The sequence below is a fragment of the Dipodomys ordii genome, unplaced genomic scaffold (assembly GCF_000151885.1).
Source record: "Dipodomys ordii isolate 6190 unplaced genomic scaffold, Dord_2.0 Scaffold34, whole genome shotgun sequence".
In the NCBI taxonomy this organism is placed as follows: Eukaryota; Metazoa; Chordata; class Mammalia; order Rodentia; family Heteromyidae; genus Dipodomys; species Dipodomys ordii.
In genome coordinates, this window is record NW_012267250.1 from 13073643 (window position 1) to 13100189 (window position 26547).

At 36.2% G+C, this 26547-nt stretch overlaps 1 protein-coding gene across 2 annotated transcripts in view; it reads right to left on the reverse strand.

Annotated features, from left to right (window-relative positions):
- Positions 1–26547, reverse strand: part of Ctnna3 (catenin (cadherin-associated protein), alpha 3) — a 1343755-nt gene that overhangs the window by 598545 nt on the left and 718663 nt on the right. For both annotated transcript variants that reach the window (XM_013017086.1, XM_013017085.1), the window contains exons 8-9: positions 14602–14682; positions 5649–5801 (exon numbers count right to left, since the gene is read on the reverse strand). In XM_013017086.1, the coding sequence (XP_012872540.1) occupies positions 5649–5801; positions 14602–14682 (234 nt within the window). The remainder of the gene's footprint in view (positions 1–5648; positions 5802–14601; positions 14683–26547) is intronic.

Below are 26547 nucleotides of genomic sequence, written 5' to 3' on the forward strand. Positions count from 1 at the left end.
GCTGCAATGCTTGGTAAGAAATGTACGCATTATCCTGCCCATGTAATTGTAACCCCTCTGTACAGTATGTTCACAAATAAAATAAAATTAAATTAAAAAAAATAAAATTAGAAAAAAAAGAAATGAATCAAACGCTGTAAAGAACTCACTATGTATTCAGGACAGGCTTTTAGATAGATAGATAGATAGATAGATAGATAGATAGATAGATAGATAGATAGATAGATAGATAGATAGATAGATAGATAGATAGATAGATAGATAGAGTGTGTGTGCTTGAGCTCAGGACCTATGGTCCTCTACCACTTAAGTCACACCTCTACTTCTGGCTTTTGATGGTTAATTGGAAGTAAGAGCCTCAAGGGACTCATGTCTGAGCTAACTTTGAAACATTCTCAGATCTCAGCCTCCTGAATGCTAAAATTACAGGTGTGAGCCACCAGCACTCAGCTAAGCTATACCTTTTTAGTTGCAAAGAAAGTAAAATGCTAAGGCTAAGCAGTTTATTATTCAAGGAGTGGCAGTTAGACTGTGTGTTGTTTTCTATATAAACACTTTTCTGACTTAGCTAGAACATCTTCCCCCACCAAAAAAGGAGTGGAGCTAAGATGCTCACTGAATACTCTCCATATATGTACAAGTATAGGTTTAGGAGTTTTTGTTGTCTCTTCAAAGGAGAGAAGAGGAAGAAAGTATTCTAAAAGCTGTATTTATTTATAATCGAACATATTCTTATTTGATAACAGATGATCAATTAAAGTAAAGTGTGAAACTCGAACAGTGTTTTGTCAAAAAGCAAAGATATTAGTGGAGCTGACAGTAATCAGAACTTCTTGCAAACAGCAAGAAATCCCTCTACAGCCTTCTCTTGGCACTGAGGGTTTTGCTAAATCTGGCTCACCATTTTGTGAGTGGGAACAATCAGCTTTGTAGGTTGTAGGAAAGTATTATAATTAAATGTCCACCCACTTTTTCCTTTTTGATGAAAGGCTCCCATGAAACATACTAAAATAAGGTACATCAAGATAGATGAATTTTTGATGAGTAAGTCAAAGCACTAACAAAGCTGGGTTTTCACATAGAGAAATCTCTCTAAATTCACAGATAATCTTCAGGCCTACATCATTACCATTGTCACATTTAATGCTAAGTAACATGGTGAAATCCACGGGGTTAGTTAGGGATGGCAGTGTTCAGCATGAACTGACTTGCTGAGACCAGCAATTATGATTAAAAACAATAATGGCATTTGATAGTTTGGGAAACATATTACACAATCGGCATATAATAAGTAGTTCATCTATTAAATATAATGGCATTCTCCTTCATAATAGCTACCATCTACTAAAACTTATAAAGCACATCTCTAATGGGGCACCAATGCTTTAAAGTGTTCAGTTGTCACAAAATCCTCTGCAGGAGATGTGGGCCAGAGTATATAGTCTGCTCTTGACAATTAATTGCAATAGCATTTGCTATATCATTGGGGAAATTATTTTAAATCCCTACATGTAGGAGCGTACAGAGGCCTTGGGCTTAAACTGGGCTTAGATATATCCCATGTCTCGATACTGCCATCTCAACTCAATATCTCAACATTTTTCAAATGGGGGAGTTATTAAGCTCTGGCTGCTTATCCTTTGCTCTTACAAGAGCCATAAAACAATATAGGTAAAAATAAAAGCGTTACTCCAGGAGGGCTGGTTTAAGATAAAATTTGTATTTTTACCTTCCCTTTCAATAGATATTATTAGTGGAAGTCAGCAGAGTTAATGGAGCTCTAACTCGCCATCAAAATGAGCTCCAAGTACTTCGGGTCATAATTCAATAGCCATATTTGCCATTCATTGTTAATCACTATGTGAAGATGATCTTTAAAATGCCACCCTCCTCACTCCCAGATATCATTTTCACTCTAGCTCCGTAGATCCACAAAAGAGAATGTCTTATATGCTCAAAGTGAGTAAAGTTATGCATAACTAAGGTAAGAGATGTAACAAAGACCCATTTGCTATTACTGGTCCTCTCTAGGTTATTTTTAAACTATCATTTCATTCACAATCATTTTACAACAAACTACATGATAATGTGGTAGGCAGCTTCAAACACAGCTTCACCAAAGAACATGAATGCACAGTACCAATTTATCAGTCACCCTGCTCCTGCTTTCCATCTCAAAGCCCAAATTATTGCACACATAATTCAGTTCCATGTCTTACTATCTTTTTGTGAAAGTTACAAGTTATCCATTACTTAAAGGATGCCTATAATACTGCAGAGTTTATCTGCAATGATCTGATAGGGTCTTTAAAAATGGACCTCTAATCCCATTTAAGTCTTACTTCAACAAGTTCACTGATTTCTTCCAGATTTCTCTGACAAACATAGCTATGTTATCAAAACCTAGATATGTTGAAAATAGCCTTTTCTTCGAATCATTTAGAATCTAAGACTTTCTGTCCTGATATCAAATTACCCCACTTGGGAATAAGATGAGTATATATTTTTTGTCTGTGTAGGGAACTGGTAGGTGAATTGAGAATCAATCTATATAAGGAGAAGGCACAAGGCCCTTGGAAACTAATATATTTGGCAGTCTATTTCCATGGACTCAGTCAGAGACATTTCTACTTCAATATTTTAGGATAATCAATGCTTTTCTGTTGCTCTCATTAAGCAACTCAGTGTAAAAACAGCAAAAAGACTTTCCTGGGAAATAAGTGCAGTAACTCTTATTCTTCTTGAGAAAAAGAGAATGAGTTCAAGATGTAAACTTAAAAACACTTATTTTCTGCTGTTTCTCTAGCTCATAGGAAATGAAAAGTCTCTCAATTGGAAAAAAAAACTTGTGCAAGACCTTAGACATTATCTTTGTCTAAACTTCATATTACAGATAAAGCAAATGAAGCCCCAAGAAGTATATTAGGTTAACGGTGGCTGTGGGTTCTTAGTTATTCCTTCCACTGAGGATAGAGTGTTGTTACTGTCACCCCCTGTGTCTAGATGGCTATGCTACTACATCAACAGAATACAGTAGATGTGGCTTTCTGCCACATCTGCCACCTCTGGGCCCAATCCTGAAGGAGATGGCTGATCTTAGTTCCTGTCTCTTGCTAACTCTTATCATCTTAGAACCCCAAAACGATCTGTGTGAAGTAGAAGCTATGTCCTTCCCATGAAGGGCATGTATTGAGCTTGTATTCAAAACCACAACCTTTCTAGTTCACAGTTAAAAATGCCTGTTCATGTAACTGTGCTATTTTGCATGTCCAACCAAGACAAGCCTTGAGCGCGTCCATCCCAGCCAGTGTCTGAGAGGAATCATACAAGAAACCCTAAGCAGGAATTGCCCAGCTCTGCCAAGAAAATCCACAGATTAGTGAGATAATAACAAATAGTTGTTTTGAGCTATTCTGTTTAACAAAACTTTTTGTATTAGTAAAAGCTCCTTGGAACAGAAATTTATTTAGGTCTAAGATTCAGAGGAATATCAGAGACCTAAATTCAGATATCACTCTTAACTTAGTATAATCACTTTATAATGTGTTAAGGGAATATAGGGATTTAAGTAATATCTATTCACAGTCTCCCAGTAGCTCATAATTCTAAAGCTTTTATTTTTCAATAGTGATATGGATTAGAGAACTTTTAAAATCCTTAAACATTTAAAACAAATTCTTAAAAGCATAAGAATTTACCATCATTTTGCTTAAAAAATATAGTGATCCCAAGTATTCCTAAAGACAATATCTTGGTAATATATAATGAAGGAAAAATGTTTCTTAGGTAAAGTGACATGAGGAAACTCTGGACTAAATTAAAATTTCAAATAGTCTTTAATTCAAGATCTCCAAAAGGAGAAAGAACTTTTTTTATTATTAGAGTTGTTTGACCAAGGTGCCTTTTTCAATGAGCATTTGCTAATATTTCTGCCTAAAACTCATAAACAGGAAATACAATTTTATCAGCAGAAACCAAATTTTAGTTTCAAAGCACTACACAAAGTGTGTGATCTCTTTTCATAATTTGGTAAACCTTCATTTCAGAGAATATAGTTTTAGATGAAAGCTTGTCAACTTTCAGGAGCTGTGGTAAATAGGTGGCTTTTATTATCTGTCCCATTGCTCTCTATGCTCTATTAGGGATATAGTTTTTAAATTTTTGGGACATGAGCATCTAAAAGAATAAACAAAACTAGACAGACAATAAATTGCTGAATTGATTCATTAAAAATTATAATTCTGAAACCAGCATCTTATCTGTTTTGTTTTTTTTTTAACCTTTATTTTCATAAAAATCCAGTTGGGATTGTCTTATTTACTCTAGCTTACAGAGTTCTGGGAACATTCAGAGACAATGTCCAAAATGGATGTAAAGCACTTTTAAGCTTAAATGATTTTAGTAATTGTATATCATTCCTTTTCACTCATTTTTCAATTTTGGAGACTAGAATCTCTCAAGGTTACAGTACAAATGCTAGCTGCATTAGAAATCTCTTTCCAATGCTTTCACATTAAAGAAGTTAAAAAAAATCCCCTATGTTGTTAGATTAAGTGTGATTCTAACTCAGTTAGGCAGTAATTATTTCTCCCTCTTGCATCTCATAAGCAATTTAGGCCACAAAGACATATTTCACTACAGAGTTCACAACTGATGTAGGAAGGTGTGGTAATTCAGACATTTAATAATCAGCAAGTCATGAGAACTGACAATCTGAATGCACACTAGACATAAAATCTGGTACAATTGTTGATGAGTGACAACTAATGATCACCTCTGGTATACAAAACCTATAAATGACATTATCCCCCTTTTTGTCATTGGTCCCTGGCTTTGTATTTTCATCTTACTTGTATTAGAAATTCTTCTATTCCAGCATTTTGTTATACTACAGCTGTGGTATATATTCCATAAGGCCACAGTTTCCATTGTCTGCCCCTGGAGAAACCACCCAGCACTTCTTGAATTCTTCACCAATAGGCCATCTTGCTGCATCAGTCAACCCTCCTTCCAGTGTCTCAATCTTTTTTTTTTTGTCTTTTTGGTAATACGAGGATCTGAACTTGGTACTCATCGAAAGCTTGGTAGGTTAGCTCTCTATGCCTCTATCCCTCATGCATCCAGTTCTTAAATAGGTGGGAATTATAGTTTGTATTTTCATAGCCTCTCTCTGAATTCACCATCCCTACTTAATTATTCATGGATCTCTCTGCCTTGATATATCCTACATTCATATTCTATATTCATATCACATAGTTGAATAGCTCTGAAAGGCTGAAAACATGGCAGAAAACAATAAAATTGCATTAAGAGAATATTTGATACTTTTTAAGCTCGAATGAGAAGAAAATTTCTGGATAAAATGAAGTATCTGTATTTAGCTGGCTCTTTCCTATAGCTTTGGTAATACACATACTTAAAAATCAGAACAACAGTGAGCATTATTTCACCACTGTTTTTCAATAAATGGCTTCTGTTTCCAGTTAGTAGAGCATATTTTATGCTGACACCCACCTTGTTGCTTAGGCCCAACTCTGCCACATTTGTCATACATTTTCAAAAGTTTTATCTGAGGACAGTTCACTGTAAATAGGAAATGGAGGCACATTCTCATGGATTTAGAGTGGTTGCCATTTTAGCATGCTTACCTCCACGAGCCTGTTGGTATGCTCATGAAATATTGCAGCATATTCTTTTATTTCCTTTTCCCGGCCATTCTTAGCAGCTTCGATGAGAACCAAAAGTGGGACTGTTGTATCCAAGAAAGAGTCTGACACATGATCTATAATAGCCTTGCGGAGCTGAGGAGAAATAAAAAAATTCAACCTTTTTTGCCAGTGAAAGATTCATGTTACATACCATTCTTATGATTTTAGAGGGTACAGATTTCATTTTATACATTGCTATTGGAATGTCTAAAATGATATTAAACTGTGTGTGTGTGAAGGTCATTTACTGAAGAAAAATATCCAGGGAAAAATTATCCATCAACACTTTCCTTGCTCCTCAAAGTCGTGAGTTTCCTTCTATTGTTTTTAGCCCATAAGTAAATTCTAAGTCAAGTCATAAAACTTTTTCCTGAAAGAAAATGCACTGCTAAAATGTTTATGTATATGTGCAAATAACATATTGCTTATATTTTCTTAATTACAGATTATAAAATATTTCTACCCTATTAGAAAAACTGATGATAAATTTTGATTAGGTAAATTCATGGTAATTAAACCAAGTTAGATCACCAATTGTGGTGGATAATAACAGATTAATAGAGCAAGAAGAAGAATAAATGAATTTGATATCCAATTTTCTCCATTGGCTTTAATTGTTCTTGCCCTCATACCTCAAATGATTAAACAACTATAACATTCTGCTACAATTAGTTCTTTTAAATTAGATTACATGTTAGCTTATAAATGACAACCAGATAATTACTCTACTCAGCAGATATTTTCTGAGATTTAAAACCACATTGGAAAATTAATTCATTATGTTTATAGGATAGTAGGTCCTTAAGGATCAGAATATCCTGAAATGTTTCATTAATAATATCAATGACTGTGAGTGGGCGCAGAGGTGTTAGGATCACTCTCCTCATTTAGTTTAATAACCTCTATGCAACAAAACATAGATAAATATTAGATAGGAAAATCGTAATTTATCTTCTGTGAAAATTATATTTTAGACCAAAATACAGCTTAGTGTTTGATCAGTGAGAATTACTAGGAATATGCTTTCAGAGTTGAATGATTGAGATGCATTTTTAAGAAGCACAGTCTTCTATGATAATTACAGGAACAAATAGTAAATGAAATCCATAATAATTACAGACTTCTAGGAGAAACACAATGTCTCTGCCCAAGTGGGTAGATCATGCTCTGAAGATGTGTAAAATTTCCGTCCCAACAAAGGCTGCAGGAATATTGGAGGGAAAGATACTGTTCAGCATGCAGAAAAGAGAATCGCTAATTGCAAGAAATTAATATTTACTGAGCACTTGTTAGGATAGAGTGTAGAGTGCTAAGAAGTTACTAGCAAGGAGGAAGACCTTAAGTGCATGAACAATATATTTGTTGCTTATGGGAAATGGATCTGTAAAGTAGAGTAAGAGGTTATAGGTTTGGATTGGGTGTGAGAAGAATTTGTCATATAAGTTTCAGAGACATAAAGAGAAAAGCAGCAGGAATCCCTCAGAGAGTGAACGATTTCAATGACTGGACCTTCCTCTTTCCTTTTATTTCTGTATGATTATTATTATCTTTAAGTAGTCATACAATGCAGTCGCCATTTAACAAAATAGTTTGTAAATACAATATATCTTGATCCATGTTTCCTCTATCCTTTTTCTTTGTAACTTCAACATGAGAGGTATTGTGAAAGCATCAAGAATCAATGCACAGGGCTAATTCAAGAGAAGACAAGGCAGGGGCCATGGCAGGGAGACAGACAGTGAGGAGACGTCTATGAATAAAATCCTAAGAAACATTAGTTTATGAGAATCAGGTAAATGGAAGAGTAGGACCCAAAGAGAGATGGAAGGTAATATCAAAAAAGAAAAATATGGTAATGTACAAAAAGAACAAGGGCAAGATGGGGGGAAGAGTGATTGAAGGGGTGACATTGATCAAGATGCATTAGACTCACAGATTGATGTATTGAATTGAAACCTCTTTGTACAACTACTTAAATAAAATTCCAAAACAAAACAAATAGAACCAATCACCAAGAACTAAAAGGCAAAATTTCAAAGAAATCTATGTCATTACTCTTCAAATATATTTATCCTACCAAAACTTCTTAGCAGTTAAACCCAGTAGACAAATCTTTTTTTTTTTTTTTTGTCAGTCATGGACCTGAACTCTGGGCCTGGGCGCTGTCTCTCAGCTCTTCAGCTCAAGGCTAGCGCTCTACCACTTGAGCATCTGCCCCACTTCCGGCTTTTTTTTTCTGTTTATGTGGTACTGAGGAATTGAACCCAGGCCCTCATGCATGCAAGGCAGTGAGCCACCTTCCCAGCCCCCAGTCAAATTGTTTTTATAAAATTTAAAGAAGTGACAGTAGACAGCCAGCCTTGAGCTGAAAAAGCCAAGCAAGATGGCTGAGGCCTTGTATTCAAGCCCCAGTACCAGTACACAAACATACCCACACACACAAAGAAAATTTAAATGTTCTTTATAATTTGACTATTCTCTTCTTGGAACACATACACACATATACACATACACATATATTTACATACACATGACATGTAATATGTGTATATATACACATATCCACATGAGTATCCACATATGAGTATACATGCATATATGCCATCATGTCTTGGTTTTATTATAATGTTTAATATTTATCACCCGCACTAGATTATGCATTTCCATCAAACATTTCTATCATGCAAGGTGTTTATTAAAAATGCCTTGCTTTCAGTAGAAAAGAGAGAAAATCAAGTTCCCAAAATAGCATATTCTACACGTCTACATGTAATAATTATGGGCATTTGTACATAAATATTTGCTCCCATCTTCAATGATATCTAAAAAGTTGGATTACTTTCTTGTGGTTATCCAAAACAGAGTGATTTTTCATCAGTGCAAAAAATCTAGTGAAGTGGAAAGTAACCACTGTCTCACACTGTAAAATGTTTGTCCTTTCTGTCTCATGACAGGAGTTAATTAGTAGAAATTAGCAACTTGTCTTAGGGACAAGTGAGATCATAGGCACTGTAGGAGATCATAAGCAATCATCAGGTAGGGAGTATTTCTCCACGAACAGCATCTGAACCCATGCAAATGGAAAACAGGATAATGAGTTCAACCAACACATTACATTCTGCTTAGTCTTTGTCTGATTCCCTAATTCCCATGGCCTTTCTTGATCATACTTTAGCATTATGGATTCCATCAGGGGCTTTTTGTGTCTTATAGCTGATCTTCCAGACCTGTCTCTCATTGTCTTCAGAGATAAAAACAGTCCATACTTTTCCTTGTTTTCCTGTCTCAGGAGCTTCTCTAAGTCTCTGGGGGATTCGCAACCAAGGAACAGATGCATCTCAAAAGTTCTAGAAACTGCACAGAGTGAGAAGCACCACCCTTGAGCTATGGAATAGGAGTCACTGAATAAAGTTCCTATTCTCCATCCATTGGTCAGACAAGTTGAGGGTTATCAGAAGATCTAAGCTCCTTTACCTTTCACAGCATGTAGTGTATCCTTTTCCTCTCTAACTCAATTTGTATGCTTTTCTTACATTCATTTTTTAAAATTATATCCCAAATAAACTAACTAAAGTCAAATCCTGTACTAAGGCTCCATTTTCACAAAGGTGAACCCAATATAAAACACATACCACACCCTTGTGTTAAGTGTTTGGTCATGAGCCAACTACCAGACTACTAATCATCCTTAATCTGTGCTGATCATGTTCTGCCACACTGACATATCTCTGCCCTGACCTATGTTGCAATGACCATGAACGAAGTATTATTACAGGATGAGGTGTGCAGACAAGAACAAGAGAGAGATGACAAAAATGTTATGCTAACAAATTTTACCTTGTAACATACGCCTACAGGACTTTTTCATTACTCTGCATAGTCATCTTTACATATACTATTTACATAGCTTCTACCTTATGTAGTTCCATACAGTTTTCCTGTCCAGTGGGCATAATGCATTGCTTTCACTTGGTGGCATACAAAATAAAAAAAAATTAACAATGAATCTAATATGTCCATGCAAAAATACAACCACAGTGATAAAAATCTGAAGTTAAGGGGAAAGCCACCATGAGTTAGAAGCATGTATTTTCAATAAAAACTGGTTTGCAGCCAGGCATGAACAATGTCAGAACAAAACCAAACCAAGGAACTTTCCATCTTTTCTCACTACAGTTTAATAAAACGTTTTGAGATATCAATTCTTCTATTTCCCACTGATATCAGAGGTTTGGGATCTCAAATAAAATATTTCTCTACAACCAAAATTCAAAAGTGAAAGACCTGTGTGAAAACTCCAAGAAAGCCCTGCCCTCAGGAGCAGAAAGAACAAACATATAATGGGAAGAGCAAGTGAAACATGAGACAACAATCACCTCGGGGAACTGGAAAAACCTGTATTTATGCCTATTAAGGCCAATTTAATTTTAAGCAATAGAGCAAAATATAATTTGTAAAGTTTGATTGAAGAATGTGTTTAAAATAACTAAGAATTCAATTTATATCTGTTGTAGCAATTTAGCAAAACTTGTGGAAACAAAATAATTGAACGATGATGGTGACAGTGATGATGGTGGTGGTAATGATGATGGTGAGATTTAAGAACCTACATTTTTTTTCCTCTGAAAGTTATATTAGCATCATCCACATGGCAAGAAGATGGAAATAGCAGTTCAGCAACACAGCAATTATAGAATCAGTAAAGATTTTTGTTTTGTTTGTCTTATTTGTGGGGATTTTTTTTACCATAATTATATTTTATTTGAAAATAAATACATTTCTGGATTAAAAAAACTTTAAAAGTTCTCTGTATCTCATCCTTACTTTGGCATCTATGAAAACATTTTTTATTTCATGTACACAAATAAGCTATGAATATGCTTATAGAAAATCAATTATGTATTTTATTCTTCATATGAGAATAGAAATTATATATATATTTGCCTTATAAGAGATATGCAAAACATATATATAACAGATAGTCAAAAATTACCCTCCTTTATTTAAAGATCTGATGGATATGCAATTCTAAAATCATAGAAAAAAAGAAGTTAACTTTTACAAAGCACATTAAGTAAGGGACAAAAACATTTAAAAAAGGTTTATGATGCTAAAAATTAGTGATCCTGGTGGTTCTGGAAGTGAATATGTTATTGTCTCTGGAACTGATGTGGTGTTACAAACGTGAAGTCTGCATTGGTAGCATGATTCTACCAGTTAGGTGGGTGATATTCAGGAAATTGACTCACTTGAGAGCTTGAGATAATGACACCATTTCTGGTTTTAGGAATTAAAAATCAGTAAAGTGAGGAATGCACTTGGTAGAAAGATTTTGATAGCATTTGATAAATGAGAGATCTTTTCCTAATTGTTATTACTAAATCATGTAGTTCAGTGGGAAGAAAAAAATGTTTAAAGACAAAACAAAACACAAACAAAATTATAATTGAAGTCAACATATTATAAGTACTCCAGAAAGAAAAATGTTAATTCCAGTTGGTAAAAAGAGAAAAGGTTTAATGAAATAAGTTACACTTATATTAGCCTAGAGATCAGCGATTAGGAGGGGAAAAGAAAGGGAAGTAAGTATTCCATTTACATGCATCATTCCAAAAACAGGGACATGGAAATGCCTGCAAAGACAAAGGTATGTTTGGCAAGGAGATGATGAAACTTTTGGAAATTAGTAAGTAGACTCTTGTCAGCCAATGGGTAACTGTGTCCCTGTAGTGAGAAGAAACTGGGAAGCAAAGTTGTAAACAAAATATACATCAAGAATAATAGGGTAAGGGGCTGGGAAGGTGGCTCAGTGGTAGAGCGCTTGCTTTGCATGAATGAGGCCCTGGGTTCAATTCCTCAGCACCACATAAACAGAAAAGGCCAGAAGTGGCACTGTGGCTCACATGGTAAAGTGCAAGCCTTGAGCTGAAGAGCTGAGGGACAGCACCCAGGCCCAGAGTTCAGGCCCCACGACCAATAACAACAACATCAGAAAGGTATAATATGGTAAGGATCAAATCACAAAGAACTAAGGACATGGTGGCAAGGACTTCTGTCTAGTCTCTAGTAAAGCAGTCAAGAAAGTTACAGAGAAAGAAATACAAAATAGCCCCTGGTAAATCCATCTCTATGCTCCTAAATGTATTATCTGTTTCTCCTCAGATATTTCTAAGCTACTTATCATTTCTTAGGAAGGAAGTTGAATCATCCTTGTTACTAAAGTTAGAATGTTTCTGTGTTACTGATGGAAAAAATATGGTTAAGAGAGTAGTGAACAATGAATGGACAAGATGATAAGTCCTGATTAAATTTTACTAAAAGCAAACAAGTTTTAGAGCAAGAAATGAACACTACTCCAGACAAATGTATTTTATGAATAGGGTTTTCCCCTTCTTATGAAAAAGATTATATTGCAAGGAGCTTAAAATAAACTCAGATAAATTTTATAAGAATTAAGAACAGGTGAGAAGTAGCTCATGTTGTTGTTTTAACTACTAAAAGTAATATACATCAGAATGGAACATGAAGTATTGAGAGGCTGAACAAGTAAAGATAATGAGAGAGAAATACTACAATGAACCTCTCCAATATTGGAAATGATGGATGACTACAAAAATTAGCACACACATGCACATATATGCTATTTCTAGAAGATACACCTTCTGTTATAATATGTAGCTACATCTATATGAGACAGCTCTTGCTTGATCCTGCTCAACTAGAATGGGGTTTGTGACTGAGTTCACCCACAGAATGTGGGTAAAAATAACATCCAGTGACATGACATTGGAGCTCCAAGTAAAGGAACTCTGGGAGCTTCAATCTCTCTTAGCACTTTGAGACATGTTGTAATGAATTCAGGTTATCTCTGTTGGAGAATGCATGAAGAGTCCTGGTAGATCAAACACTACAGGAAGTGAAAGAACAGGAATAAGCACAAATGCTCCAATTATCCAGCAGAGAGCCCATTGGATTACCATTACATGAGCAATCACAAGAGACCAATCATATAGCTAGAACTAGCATCATGATTTCTATCATCCATGGTGTCCTCTTAAACATTAATAATTTTAAAAAGAAAGAAAGGAGGTGTTGGCCTGTGAAACCATTAGAATACAGTAGCTCTTTACAAACTGGAAACAACTCCTATAAAGAAAGAATTAGTAATTTCTAATGCTATTTCTCTATCTTACTGGTAGAGGTAAGATGGTCACACAAGCATAATTATAATAATACACAGGACACCTGGTTAAATTTGAATTTCAGATAAACACAATTTTTTTAGCAGAAATATGTCCATGAAATATTTGGAACGTAATTATATTGAAGCATGTTTGTTGCTAATCTGAAATTCAAATTTAACTGGGCATATTGTGCTTTTATTTTCTAAATCGAGTAGTTCAATATGCAAGAAATTGCTTTCTCTTGACTTTTTTTTAAGAAAAATAATAAATCCAAAAGCTTTGGGGGTGTATATGGAGATTAGTTCTTTATATGTAACTTTCTTTATGGCAATATAGATAGAGGAGACAGGGTGAAAAAAGATAGCATTGTAATAAAGAGAGAGGAAAGCTCTAAGGGGTGGAGTTTCTTAGTTCCAGTGAAGGTTTTGAGTCAATCACCCTTCCTCCTCAAGCAAGTCACCTGACCATACTGGCCTGCTTTCTCCTCTGCATCTAAAACACACTGTGCCAATAAGATCCTTTCATCTCTTAAATTCTGTGATTCTAAGTGCTGATCGTAGACACAGAATTCACATTAAGGCCATAAAGTTGAGAAACTGGGATTCTCACTGAACTTAAAATTGTATTTTTACACAGCTATTATTAATGATCTGAGAATCCTTATTTATTCCACTTCTAAATCTGCTTCTGAATTAAAAGATTCCCTAGCAATTTCACTAAATCTTCTCATTTAAAGTACGATAATATATTGCATTAAAATCTCTTGGTTAAAAAGCTTTGGGTCCCTATTTTATGAGTTAATGGTAGCCAAGTTAATGTGTGGGAAAGGTTTTGGTTAAAGACAATGGAAAGAATGGAAATCAGAGGCCTTTGAGATTAGCTAAGGCTTACTAATCCTTGAAAAAATGAACTGTACCATAATATTAGGTATTTAAATTCTTTAGTGAAATTGTTTCTGACACTTTGTTCTTGATAACCAAGGTTTAAAAGTCGCTTTCACATAAACAGAAAACAATTTTTGAAAGACCTTTAAAACAATCAAAGAGCAATGAATTGGAATCTAAGTTATGCCTGTTTGCTACAAGTACTTGAATAATAAACTCAGTTCTAAGTACAAGATTTTAAACATGAAGTTTGCTTGCTTAGTTGGTACTCTATCACTTGTGCCACATCACCAGCTCAGCTTTTTATGTGGTTATTTTAGAGGTGGAGTCATACTGTCTTTTCTACCTGTACTAGCTTTGAACTACAATCCTCTGGATCTCAGAGCAGCTAGAATTTCAGGCACGAGCCACTGGCACACCACTAAACTGAGTTTCTCAAGTCATAAAAATCAAATTGTCAATCTTCCCTAAAATTTTAGTAGGTACCAAACAATGATACACATTTATTTAATCATCAAAGCACTACTGTATATTTCTAATTCTATGTCATAGATTCACAGAAGACTGAAGACATGAACTCCAGGCCTGAGGTCTCAAATCAGATTAAGACAGATCTAGAATAGGAATGTAGGTCTGCATGACATGGAGACATACATTATTTCTTCTATTTTTTTATGTTTGTCCCAAGCATGGCATATAGATGTGGAAAATAGATACTCACTCTTCTTGTTTCCCATTCAAAATTAATTTTAAAGGAACAAGAGCAAGAATTAAGTGTTACAGCAATTAACCAAAGCTTCCTTTTTCATGTTAGTGTCGTCTAACCTGTCTGCGAAGGTCTCTGGTCTTCCTGCACATGTTGTCTATAGCGACATTCAGAGTATTGTTCCTTTCTTTTTTTCCAGTCTGTAAGGGAGAAAGAAAAATGACATAAGCAATGGTACCAAATTACTCTTTATCACTTTGCAATTTGCTTTCTAAATTTCCTGAAAATAACAGCTTGAAAATTCAAGAATAGTTTGCAAAACTGCTATGATATTTCATATGATTCATGAGCATTTCACTTAAGACTAAGTAGGATGGTGATTAAAGCTCACATTATTTTCTTCTTTAAGCTTCTGTAATATTTCTGATACAGTTTGGTTGGATTCATTGTGGCAGGAGGCAGAGCGTTATCTCCATGAAACTCTGATCTTCATTCTTAACAAGTCAACTCTTTAAACGCTAAGCATGCAATTAGCTTAAAAGCATTAGGTGCCCAATTTGTCAACTTCTGTGGGAGTTTCTGAAGTCATTTTCACGGTGTATTGTGTAAGTTATGCAGAGCCATATTGGAGTTTTGCTAAACACTAAATAAAATATGCAGTGCAAATTCATACAATTTACGAAAGCTGACCACAATTTGAGCTGACAACATTCCAAGAACAAATTGTTTTTAGTAAGAACTGAATGCTGTTTTTTGGCTCTTTAAGATAATTTGAACAACACCTTTTCATCCTCTGAGCAGAAGAGTTCTCTCTGTTATATCTTTAACCTAGCTCTTTTGGCTACTAAGCACATTGAGAGTCACCTTCATTGATATTTTCATATTTTTTTCTGGGAGACAAATGGGTTGAATCTAATCATACTTTTTCAGTGATATCTTGTATAAAAGAGATTGGGGGGAAATTCAGTATGTAATTCACCTCCAGGAAAATTGCTGCTCTTAAATTAATAAACTGAAAAGGGCCCTGGAGAAAAAAAAAAGACCTTGAAAATCTGGAAGATAAGTTTCAGCCACAGATACAAAAGGGAGTTTACAACACAAACTGCTAACAAGGAGAAACTGAGGCAAAGCATATACAGGTAGGAAAGACACTTAACACTCCCCAATGACTAAACTCATACATAAGTCCACACATTTGGATGAAAAGACTCCTTCACAAAACATTCAAAACCACCTGGACCCCGTCTTAACTCCCTCTTCAGTCATTCCTGCTGCTCCCTCTTCTCAAGCACTATCATGAACAATAGAAATATTCCTATGCTTCCCTCTTTCATTTTGCCTCACACTTACATAAAAAGATACCTTTGACATTAGAGGAAATCTCCAAAATACTTTTGAAACCATTGCTATTCCTCAATGTTTCCCACAAAGAATTCCCTCAGTGACCCTATTCAAAAGTAAACCCTCCTGGGCACCAGTGGCTCACGCCTGTAATCCAGTCTACTCAGGAGGCTGAGATCTGAGGATCTTGGTTCAAAGCCAGTCTGAGCAGGAAAGCCAGTGAGACTCATCTCCAATTAACCACCAGAAAACTGGAAGTGGTGCTGTGGCTCAAGTGGTAGAGTACTAGCCTTGAGCTGAAGAGCGCAGGGACAGAACTCAAGCCCAGAGTTCAAGCCGCAAGACCAAACGCTTACCCGCTTCTCCTCACTTCAGTTGCAATTTCCTGATTTACATACTCTATTTTTGTGCATGATAATAACCCTTCCAGTTGCATCAGAATGGTGATCTTCTCTATCAAGTACAATTTTTAAGTATATATTTTTAAATTTTTCATTGTAAAGGCGATGTACAGAGGGGTTACAATTACATAAGTAAAAAAAAATTATATTCCCATTACTCACATAAGACATTGACTGAAGTTGCTAAATTAACTTTAGTCAAGTACAGCTAAATTCCTTTATTAACTATAGTTGCTAGTTCCCACTGTCGGTTATAGACAGATTTTGTCAGTAGCTGTGTTACTCATATTGAAGGTGTAAAAAGTGACTATCATTTGAGATCATCCTGTACACCCCAAGATGTCTAGCACTCATGAACCCATCTCTACAAAACCCCTATAACAATACTGAGGCACACTAGTGCATCTGTGTTGACATTACACGCTTTCAGCCATGACCTATGGGGAACCATAGTAGAGTCTGTCTAAGTCTTTATAGCATATATGTGAACATGGCCTCGTCTATGTCTAGTGAGAGGAGAGGAGGGGGAAGGGGAGTGAGGAATGGAGATGGTGGTGTTGGGTCTTTCCATGGAGCACAAATAAAGTTCTGGTTAACAGATAACAGAGCTATGATGGCAATGTACCCACATGAAATCAGTGACCACATTCATACTTTCTGCCCAGTCATCTCTACACTATCAGTACAGAATGTGAAGAGTTAATCCAGGGCCTGCATAAGGCAATAACTTAAAAAGATACACAGTGGGCTGAGACAGTTTCTAATTTTATCTGAAGAGACTCCCTAGCCTAGCCCTTATTCTCCAGTTGCATGCATTATTACCTAGTGGTCACATCTCTTTCTACCTTGTAAAAGCAGAGATTGTTTAAAAAAAAAGAAGGAAAGAAAAAGGAAAACAAAGAAAGGATAGGAGTTGAGCCAAAGAGATGACCTACACCTCTTCAAACCCACCCCTCATAATCACAGGAATGACCGGGGGAGAGTCCTGTGGTGTTGGTTGTAAGAACTCATGGGCTCCTACGGTGTGATTCATCAGAACACCTAAAAGATGTCAGCCTTCTCAGACCTGGCAGCAGAAGCACGCAAAACTTTAATAAAGGATGACAAGAAGTGACAGGGTGACGGGATTTCAATAAGGGCTATAAAGATGACTTCCTAATTTCTACCCAGAGCTTGACCTTAGTTTAAAGTGTTTCATTGGGTCAAAGACACTTTGTTCACTAGGTATAAATGAACAGTCCCTACCGCTACAAGAAGTGCAAACTGCTTCCTTCTTTTCCTTCCATTCCTCTCCAACCCCTACCCCAGCTTCTTTTTCATCTCCAGTTTTTTATTTAGTGTCACTCGCTCTATTTATCTGGATTTATTTGACTTCATTTGATCCATTTTATGCTCTTTATTCCTTTTTCATGGCATAAAAATAAATAAAGCAAGGAGAACTAGTCCTAGCCGGTTTAAAAGCCCTCATTCCTTCTGTTTTCGCAGCCTTAACAAATCACCAAGCAATGAGCTTGGAATGAAGGAGAATTCTACATTATGAGGTAAGGGATAAAAAGGGCAGAATATTAAAACAACCACAGATACCAGTCAGAACCTGCCAATGTCCCAAGAGCTTACAAAGAGGACTCTTCTTAAAGGAGCAGCATGAAGTTAGCCCAGGCCTGCTGATGGATAAGGGTTAGTTCTTGGGGAGTGCAAGGGAAAAGGTCATGAAGAAAGTGAGGAAGGCACAGGTCACCACTGACAGGGGAAACAGTTACATACTTATCAGTAAATACGTTATGGAGAAGTAGAGACTTCAAAAGAGCAGTCTGCTCATGGCCTTCTTCAATGGAATTTTATTAAAATCATTGCCAGTGGTGGCTCATGCCTAAAATCCCTAGCTACTCAGGAGACTAAGATCTGAGGACTGAAGTTCAAAGCCAGCCCTGGCAGACAAATCTGTAAGACTCTTATCTCCAATTAACCAGCAAAAAAGCCAGAATTGTAGGAGGTTGTGAGCTCTTTTTTTTTTTTTCCTGGCTCAAATGGTGGAATATCTGCTGTGAATGAAAAAGTAAGAGAAAGAGCATGAAGCCTGGGGCCTGGAGTTAAAAATCACACTACCATGATCAACCCCAATTAGTATTGCACTGCCCCAACATGATCTGAGCTTGTACCTGCATAATCTTTTTTGTAGGTCGTGGGGCTTAAACTATGGGCCTAGGCACTGCCCCTGAGCTCTTCAGCTCAAAGCGAGTGCTCTTCCACTTGAGCCACAGTGCCACCTCTCGTTTTCTGGTGGTTAATTGGAGATAAGAGTCTCACAGACTTATTTGCCTGGGCTGGCTTTGAACCATGATCCTCAGACCTCAGCCTCCTGAGAAGCTATGAATACAGGTGTGAGCCACCAGCGTCCAGCTTAAACTTAGTGATGAGTACTTTTGTCGATTCTGTCTCTGCATTGCTTCTATATAACTAACCCTCCAGGTACTTACTCTAGAGTAAAATAAAAAAAATGATGTCTAAGTATTTTCGTTCTTTGCCTTAAAACCCTTCACTCTACCCTCATCGCTGATGAAGTGAGAAACAAAACCTTGACTCTACTTTTTAGCTATTAAGGAAACATCTTAATTTTTTTTTGTGTTTTCTATATACTATCATCCCAATGGAAGGATTTTGTTTGTAAGAAACCATTTTCTCTGCTTGCTTCCTACTTTTCTAATTATGGACAGCTTTCAAGATGTAATTCAATTACTAAATTTTACATAATGTTAATCTTCTGTGTTGAAATTCATCACTTTTCTAACATATTTTCTTCTACTTCTTATAATTCCCTTATATTACTTGCCTTAATAGTTAGTCCATAATAAGTCAATAAATTTTCATTATATATTCTATGACAGATACTACATAAGAATCAGTTATTCTATTAGACTTAGTACTGGCCTTTGAAGCACACATAACTAGTGATCGAAATAGACATAGAACACAAAGCTTAACAGAAGTATCCAGTGTGACACAGAGGTTGATGAGATCAGCACTCTCAGGGAGGACACAGGAACCATTCCTGGCAAGGTTACAATGCTATCCCAAAGGATGTAAGGCAGGTGAAGATGTGCTCAGACCATTCTGAGGAACAGGGATAATATGAACAAAGGTCCTTAAAGTGTATTTGGTAACCAATTTAACATGAGCTAGGAAGGTCTGATCCTGGAGGCATTTGCCACTTCGAGAAATGAGATTAGACCCCCAGACAATCAGGAGTCGTACAATTCAATTGACTAAGCAATACAGTCCAAAGGTATGAAATGAGCTGGAGTTGACATTCTGATTCAAGGAGATCCCCAGTCTGGCAAAAGAATTCAATAGTCACAGCAATAGTCCACAAGAGCAATGAGAAATGCTCAAAGTAATGCAATGGCAAGTTGGTATAAAGGCACCTGAGAGACTCGAGCACTCTGTGTGAGTACCAGGTAAGGACTGGCAGGTGTTGCACATGTGGGGAACAGAATTATCTAGGCAGATGACTGGCTAGATGATGTTGCTGTGAACTAAAATCATCAATAACCAGGTCAACCTGAGATTGATCATTTCTGTTTGGAAATTGTTGAAGGACCTGTAGAGAATTTGCATTAATTTTGCCCTATTTATTGCTGATCTACATAGTCACCCATCTCTTTCTCTCTCTCTCCCTCTCTCTCTCATACACACACACACACACACACACACACACACACACACACACACACATACTGTATTACCTTCTTATACACATGTTTTTCCTCATATCATCAAGCACAACACTTAGAGATGGCAACAAGTTATTTTTTGGTTAATAGATAAGTGGAATTGTGTATAAGACTGACACATCTGTATATCTGTGCCTTAATTTCCAAACCTGTAGTTTTTATTATAAACATTTTTATCATTATTGTAAGGTTGATATACAGAGGGGTTACAAGTCACATGTAAGGTACTGAGTTCATTTCTTTTTGAAGTGTCACCTCTTGCCTCCTTTCCTCCCATTTTTTCTCTCCTGACTCCCCTCCCCCACAAGTTACATAGTTCATTTTCAACCTAGTGTCTAGAAAGGATCCATGCTCCTCCGCCCCTTTCCAAAACAGGTAAACTGACATACGAGACAAAAGTACAGAACTCAAAACCAGTGACAAATGACAACAATAAAGCAAAATAACAAAAAAGCCTCTTGTTTCCATTTCCTGGAGTTCTTTTCAATAAGTATCATTTTATATGATCATATGTATATAGATATTGAGCCTATTTTATCGTCTCCTAAGACTATTCTGAAAAAGTTTGTTTCCAACACATTCCTATGTCCCTTCTATAACAGGGTCACATTTTCTGAAGAAAACAAAAGACATATAGAATAATATGTTGCTTTATTCCACTATTTCTTGTTTGACAGGCATTGAAAATGTGTTGAACTGTGCAAGTTATAAAATCACAATAATACAAATAAAGAGAGATACCTGAAGAAGGAAGACGATTATGCTCACCTCAGAAAGCTTCAAATACTGAGGCATCAGGATTAAAGAAAATGATAATGTACCAAATTCATAATCAAATGAAACTGTGTAGAGGGGCTCTGTGTAGAATTTAAACAACAGGAAAATATTTTTTATTGTTTTGTTGGTTTTTTTATGTGCATGCCATTTTACTCAAGGTTTTAAAATGAAACATTTTTCCTTTTAGTGTAAAATCTTTATTTCATGATAAACTTGAAATATGATCCCTTAAACTTAGTTATTCTCTGTAGAAGTGGCTTTAAAAAATATTTTATGCTTAACAAATGGCAGAAGAGCAGATTCCAGTTCACATTTTTTTCCAGCATGAGAGATATACAAATAGACAAGCATAAAAATATAAAATCCCTCTTTTTAGAATACAAGTGTAGTAAGTGGCACATTAGAAAAGACACTCTGATTGGGTATACCCAATAAACTCTGAAGCAGAAGCTATGATATGGAAATGAAACTAAAATGAAGAGTTAACTCTGATATTTTAAATAGGATCTTTAAAAAGAAACACAGGCTGCATGGTTTCTCTCACTTGTAATAACTAGGACGTGCCTATAAGTCTACAAATAAACCCAACGGATAGCAAGACAAATAATTACCTGGACATGATTGATTAACAGCAATCTAAATTCACACAATGAGAACAAAGGAGGATATTCTTAGGAGAGGATCACAAGGGCTCAATAGCTATGTGCACATGATCAAATACAATGATGTTTATCAAAATGAACTCCAAGAAATGAAAGCAAGAGGATTTTGTTGTTGTTTGCAGTTCTTTTGTTTTTCTTTTCTTCTTTCCTTGTTACTTTGGGTTATGATGTTTTGTCACTGTTCCTGATTTCTGAATCCTTTGTCTTATATGTAAGTTTATCTAATTTAGGGAGGAGAAGGGGAAGCACAGAAACAGTGGGACAAAGGGTGAACCAATTCAACACTATGGACACTATGTTGGAAATACATATACAACTTGAGAGGAGGGAAAGAAGAAGGGACCAAAACTGGGAAAGAAGAAGGATGAGGGTGACACTATTCAAGGAAAGGAAATTTCCTCACTACCTGACTTATGTAACTGTAATCCCTCTATACATCGCCTATACAGTAATTTTTTAAAGACATGTAGTTTTTACCTGACATATAACTATAACCCCTTTATACTAACAATAAAATTATTTCAATTTAATTTTTATAAAAATAAATGTGTAAGAATTGGAAAAAACTACTAGAAGAAAACAGGAGGAATGCTTCAGAACATGTAAGGATTTTGAGAAGAGGACCCTAAAAGCACAAGAAACAAAAGCACAATTTAAACCAAGCTCCTGAACAAGGAAAGAAAGTGAAGAATGCAGAGCAGGAAAATATATTTGCAGTATCTACTTTTGACAAGAAACTAATATCCAAAATATTTAAGGAATTACAAAAGCTCAATTGCAAAAACAAAAACAGATTAAAATGAGCAACAGAACTAAGTAGAATATCTCAAGGAGGGCATTTAAGTAACCAATAGCTATACTTTTAACATCATTAATTTTAACATCATTACCAGAGATATTGAAATTAAAGATAAAAAACTGCAAAGATTTACACCTCACTTCAGTATAAATGACTAGTACCCAGACAACAAAAATAGCAAATACTGATAAGAATGTGTATACAGAAAAGAAAAAAAACCTTTGTCTTATCTTCTAAATTATCAACTTTAACCCTATAATTTTATATAAACTATAATAAACACCACAGTGCATATATATGTAAATAATATGTATATATATATTATATATATATATATATATATACATACACATGGAAACACAATGTAGCAACTGGAACCCAATTAATAGCTATGCAAAATGAATAAATGAAAGAATAGTTAACAATGATTCTATTAATAGTAAATAATATTCAAACTATTTTGTAAATAAAAAATAGTAGTTGTATTTTCAATGTGTGTATGTGTGTGTGTGTGTGTGTGTGTGTGTGTACACCAGACCAAGCCTGAGGCCTGGCCTGGGCCTGGGCACTATCTCTGAGCGTTTTTTTCATGCTCAAGACTAGTATTCTACCAGCTTTATGGTAGTTAATTGGAAGTAAGAGTCTATCATCAAATTGAGATTCGCAGATATCAGCCTCCTGAGTAGCTAGGATTATAAGCCAATGCCTGGCTTAGTGGTTATATTTTTAACACAAGTAATTAACATCCATTGTTAGTTGTCAAATATTCTATTTAATCAATATTTTATTTTAAAATCTGTTGTCATTATCCCTTGAAAGAAGATGCAATATAAATTTGTATGAGGATACAATCTAATCTTTGGATCCAAAAATGGCAATTTTCACATAAATCTGATGGGTGATATTGAATCACAAACCTTGCTCTTAATCTCGAATCTCCTTAGTATTTTTTAAACAAGCCATTGTCAAGAATATCTCTTTAGTCCTTCCCATCTCTAACCCTGTGTCATGCTAGATTTCTATGGGTAAGTTATCAAGTCAGCAATTATGTAAGAACTGAGAGTTCTGCACTCTACCCAGTTGCCTATGTTCTCCTACGAGAGATGCCTCTGACATCACCTTGACAATGAAAAAAGAAAAAAGACATATAGCTAGGTACATATGCACATAAAATGATGTTAATTGAGATGATCTCCACAAAATGGAAACAAGAGGGCATTTTGTGATTGTTTTGTTTTTCTCTTTTTATCGTTTTTTTAGTGTATGTTTGCAGGGTTTTTTGGTCTTTCTTTTTTTCTCCTCTGGTTTATTCCCCGTGGTCTGTTTATCATTTCAGTACCCTTTGTCTTATATATAAGGTTATCTGCTTTGGGGAAGGGAAATGGAATCACAGAAACTGAAGGACAAAGAAGGAGCCAATTCATCAGTGATACTCACTAAGCACTATGTTGGAAATGAACTTTACAACTGGGGGCTGGGGAGTCGGGAAGGAGGGAATGCAGGAGAGGACAAGGGAGGGTATTACACCGCTCAAAAAGAAAGGTACTCATTACCTTATTTATGTAACTGTAACCCCTTTGTATATCACTTTTACAATAAAATAAAAGTCTTAAAGCTATATCTATGTGTTTGTGTTGCAAAAGAAAACATTAAACTATTTGATTTGGCACTCATCATCTCTGAACCCCAAAGTCCCATATAAAACATAGCCTACTCTTAAAAAAAAAAGAATCAAGTCATGTGTTGAGCCAGGATAGAAACAAAGATGACCCATCCCTGTGGTAACTTTCAAAGAGACTGGAAGTGTCAAGAGTGACCTTGTAATTTGTTGCCTAAAATCATTAGCTCCTAGGGAAGTGAAGGGGACATGAGGAAGAGTAATAGAGGGTAAATAGGATGCAAGAGCTTAGCATGCATGCATGCAAGTGTCATGATGAAACCCTCACTGTGCAGCAATTAACATACCCCACTGAAAATTTTCAGAATTTTCACCTCAGGCTACTATGTATTACAATAATTTGCCTTCAATCCCTATATCCCATTTTTTCTTTCTTCTTGTTAAGAGTTTCTTGTTTGGGAGTGAGTTCCGGGAAGATGGCGGAGCAGAAGCTGGAGTCTAAACAAGCTCTCACATAGAAAGCAGTTTTAGAGTTCCAGTGAACAGTCCTAAGCCAGAGAATCACACCAAGTGTACCATCACAGGACAGAGAGTCAGGCCAGAGAGGGAAAATCCAGGCAAGGAGACAGATCTGAGCTCTTGCCAGCAGCCACCATGGCGGCGGCAGCGGTGGCGGCGACCACAGGCACCATACCTGAAACACAGAGAGTCCAGGATGAAGGAGTCAGACGCAGTGGGCGAGCAGATTCTACTCAAAACCAGCAAGAGCCGACAAGGAGCAGACATCTTCATCCTGCAGTTCGCAGACCAGAGACGACCCAGGAACCAAGCCTCAGTGTGAGTAGAAGCCTGACATCCTTCGCAGGGAACAGAAGAGGGAAGGCCACCCCTCCCCCCCCCCCACAGCCAGGACCGGTGATCTCCATCTTGGATACTGACAAAGATCGGTGGAGCTGCTAGCTCCAACTCAAGCCTTGGAATAAAATGAGTCATTTAGCAGGTCACAAGAACTTAACGGCGGCATGACCTGCCAGACTCAGCTCCACCCAGGGAAAAGTCACCCAGCTAGGGCGCCAGCCCTAGGAGTGGCTTTCTTCACTGGGTAATCAGAGCCAGAGGCTGCCCCTCCCTCTAGCAGCCTCACAATCAATTGAAATTCAGTAAACAGAAACCCTGAGAATGGCTCCAGGCTGGGCTCTGTGAATTTTTCACAAACTAGCCCCCAGGAAAACCTACTGTTTGTTGAAAGGAATAAACTCTACCCAGAACCTAGCCATCTCCCTCTTTTGTGATACTCAAAGCACATCTGCCTCCCATTGAACTAGCCTGGGAGGAGGATCGCAAAATCCTGGGTAAAGCAGAGCATTTTTCTGCCTGTTCAAACAAACTGACTTAAGAAACCAACCAAGCCACAGGACCACAAGCAGACCAGAGACTCCAACAAGAGGCTGGTTATGGACACAAGGGAGATACAGGATTTTTCCCACCCCTCCCAAAAAAAGTCAAAGAACTTTTTTTTCTTCTTCTTTGTTTTTTTTTTGGTACCTTATATAAATTTTTTTTTCTTTTCTAAAACTTTAATCTTTAATTTTTGCCTTTTTTGAAAAAAAATTATTTTCCAGTAACTTTTTTTCCTCTTATAATTTTTATTTTAGGGATACGTGAGTGTGTGTTTTTCTTTCTTTTTTTGTTTTCTTTCTCTTTTTTTCTTTTTTAATTATCTTTTTGTTTTTTGTTTAGCTCTACTGAACTTCTGATCTTTTTTTCTTCCTTTCTTATCCTTTTCACCTTTTCCTCTCTTTCGTTCTTCTTTATGTGACTTAATTGTTGTGCACATCCTCAGATAAACCCATAGTTGACTATTAGACCCCATCCCCCATTGTGTACACATTTAATCCACAAATTTATTAACTCAAAACCTCTGAGACTTAAATTCCTTAATAGCAGTACTACCTCTTTATACCTACATAATATTTTAAGCATTTTTATTTTTAAGTTTTCACATCTCCTTTATATCCCTCCCCTTCTCTCAATATATTCACGTTCTTCTCTAAATAGATTGTTATCGATTCTACATGATATTATTAATTTTTACTTTTCTATTTTTTCTGGTCTCTTTCCTTTTCCCTTTCCCTTTCTTCTTTTTTTTCTCTCTCTCTACTTTCATCCTACCCAACCTATTTCCTGCTTCGAGATTAGGACTTAGTTAACTCTCCCTGTGCCTTCCCACATCAATCTATTCCTATTTTTTACCCACATCTCTCCCTAACCCTAATAATTTTTGGTCTTCCAAATTCTTCTTTGCAGTTCATAGCTCATTAACATATAGTTGTTTGATGTTGAATAGATGTATCTGTTGAACTAGATTGTATCTGTAGACTATTGACTGGGCAAATTCAGACTTTGGTTGATGCTTGCCTTAAGATAGTGTTGTAGCACAAAACTAATGCTATCTTCATCTCAAATGGGCAGAGTAAGCCAGAAAAATGGCAAGTCCGGGTATCTCAAGTCCCACTCTTGATAATCAGGGGTCAGAACAGAGAGTTCCCAAATAGCTCTACAAAAACTGCTGGCAAACATGATAAATGAAAAGATTGAAAACACAGAAAGGACTCTGTATGAGTGTGATGGGGAGAGAGAGGAGGCAATCCAAAAGTTTATACAGGAATATCATAAGTGTGAGGAAGCTATTCAAAAACTGATACAGTATTTGCGTGAGCAGCTTGAGAATACTCA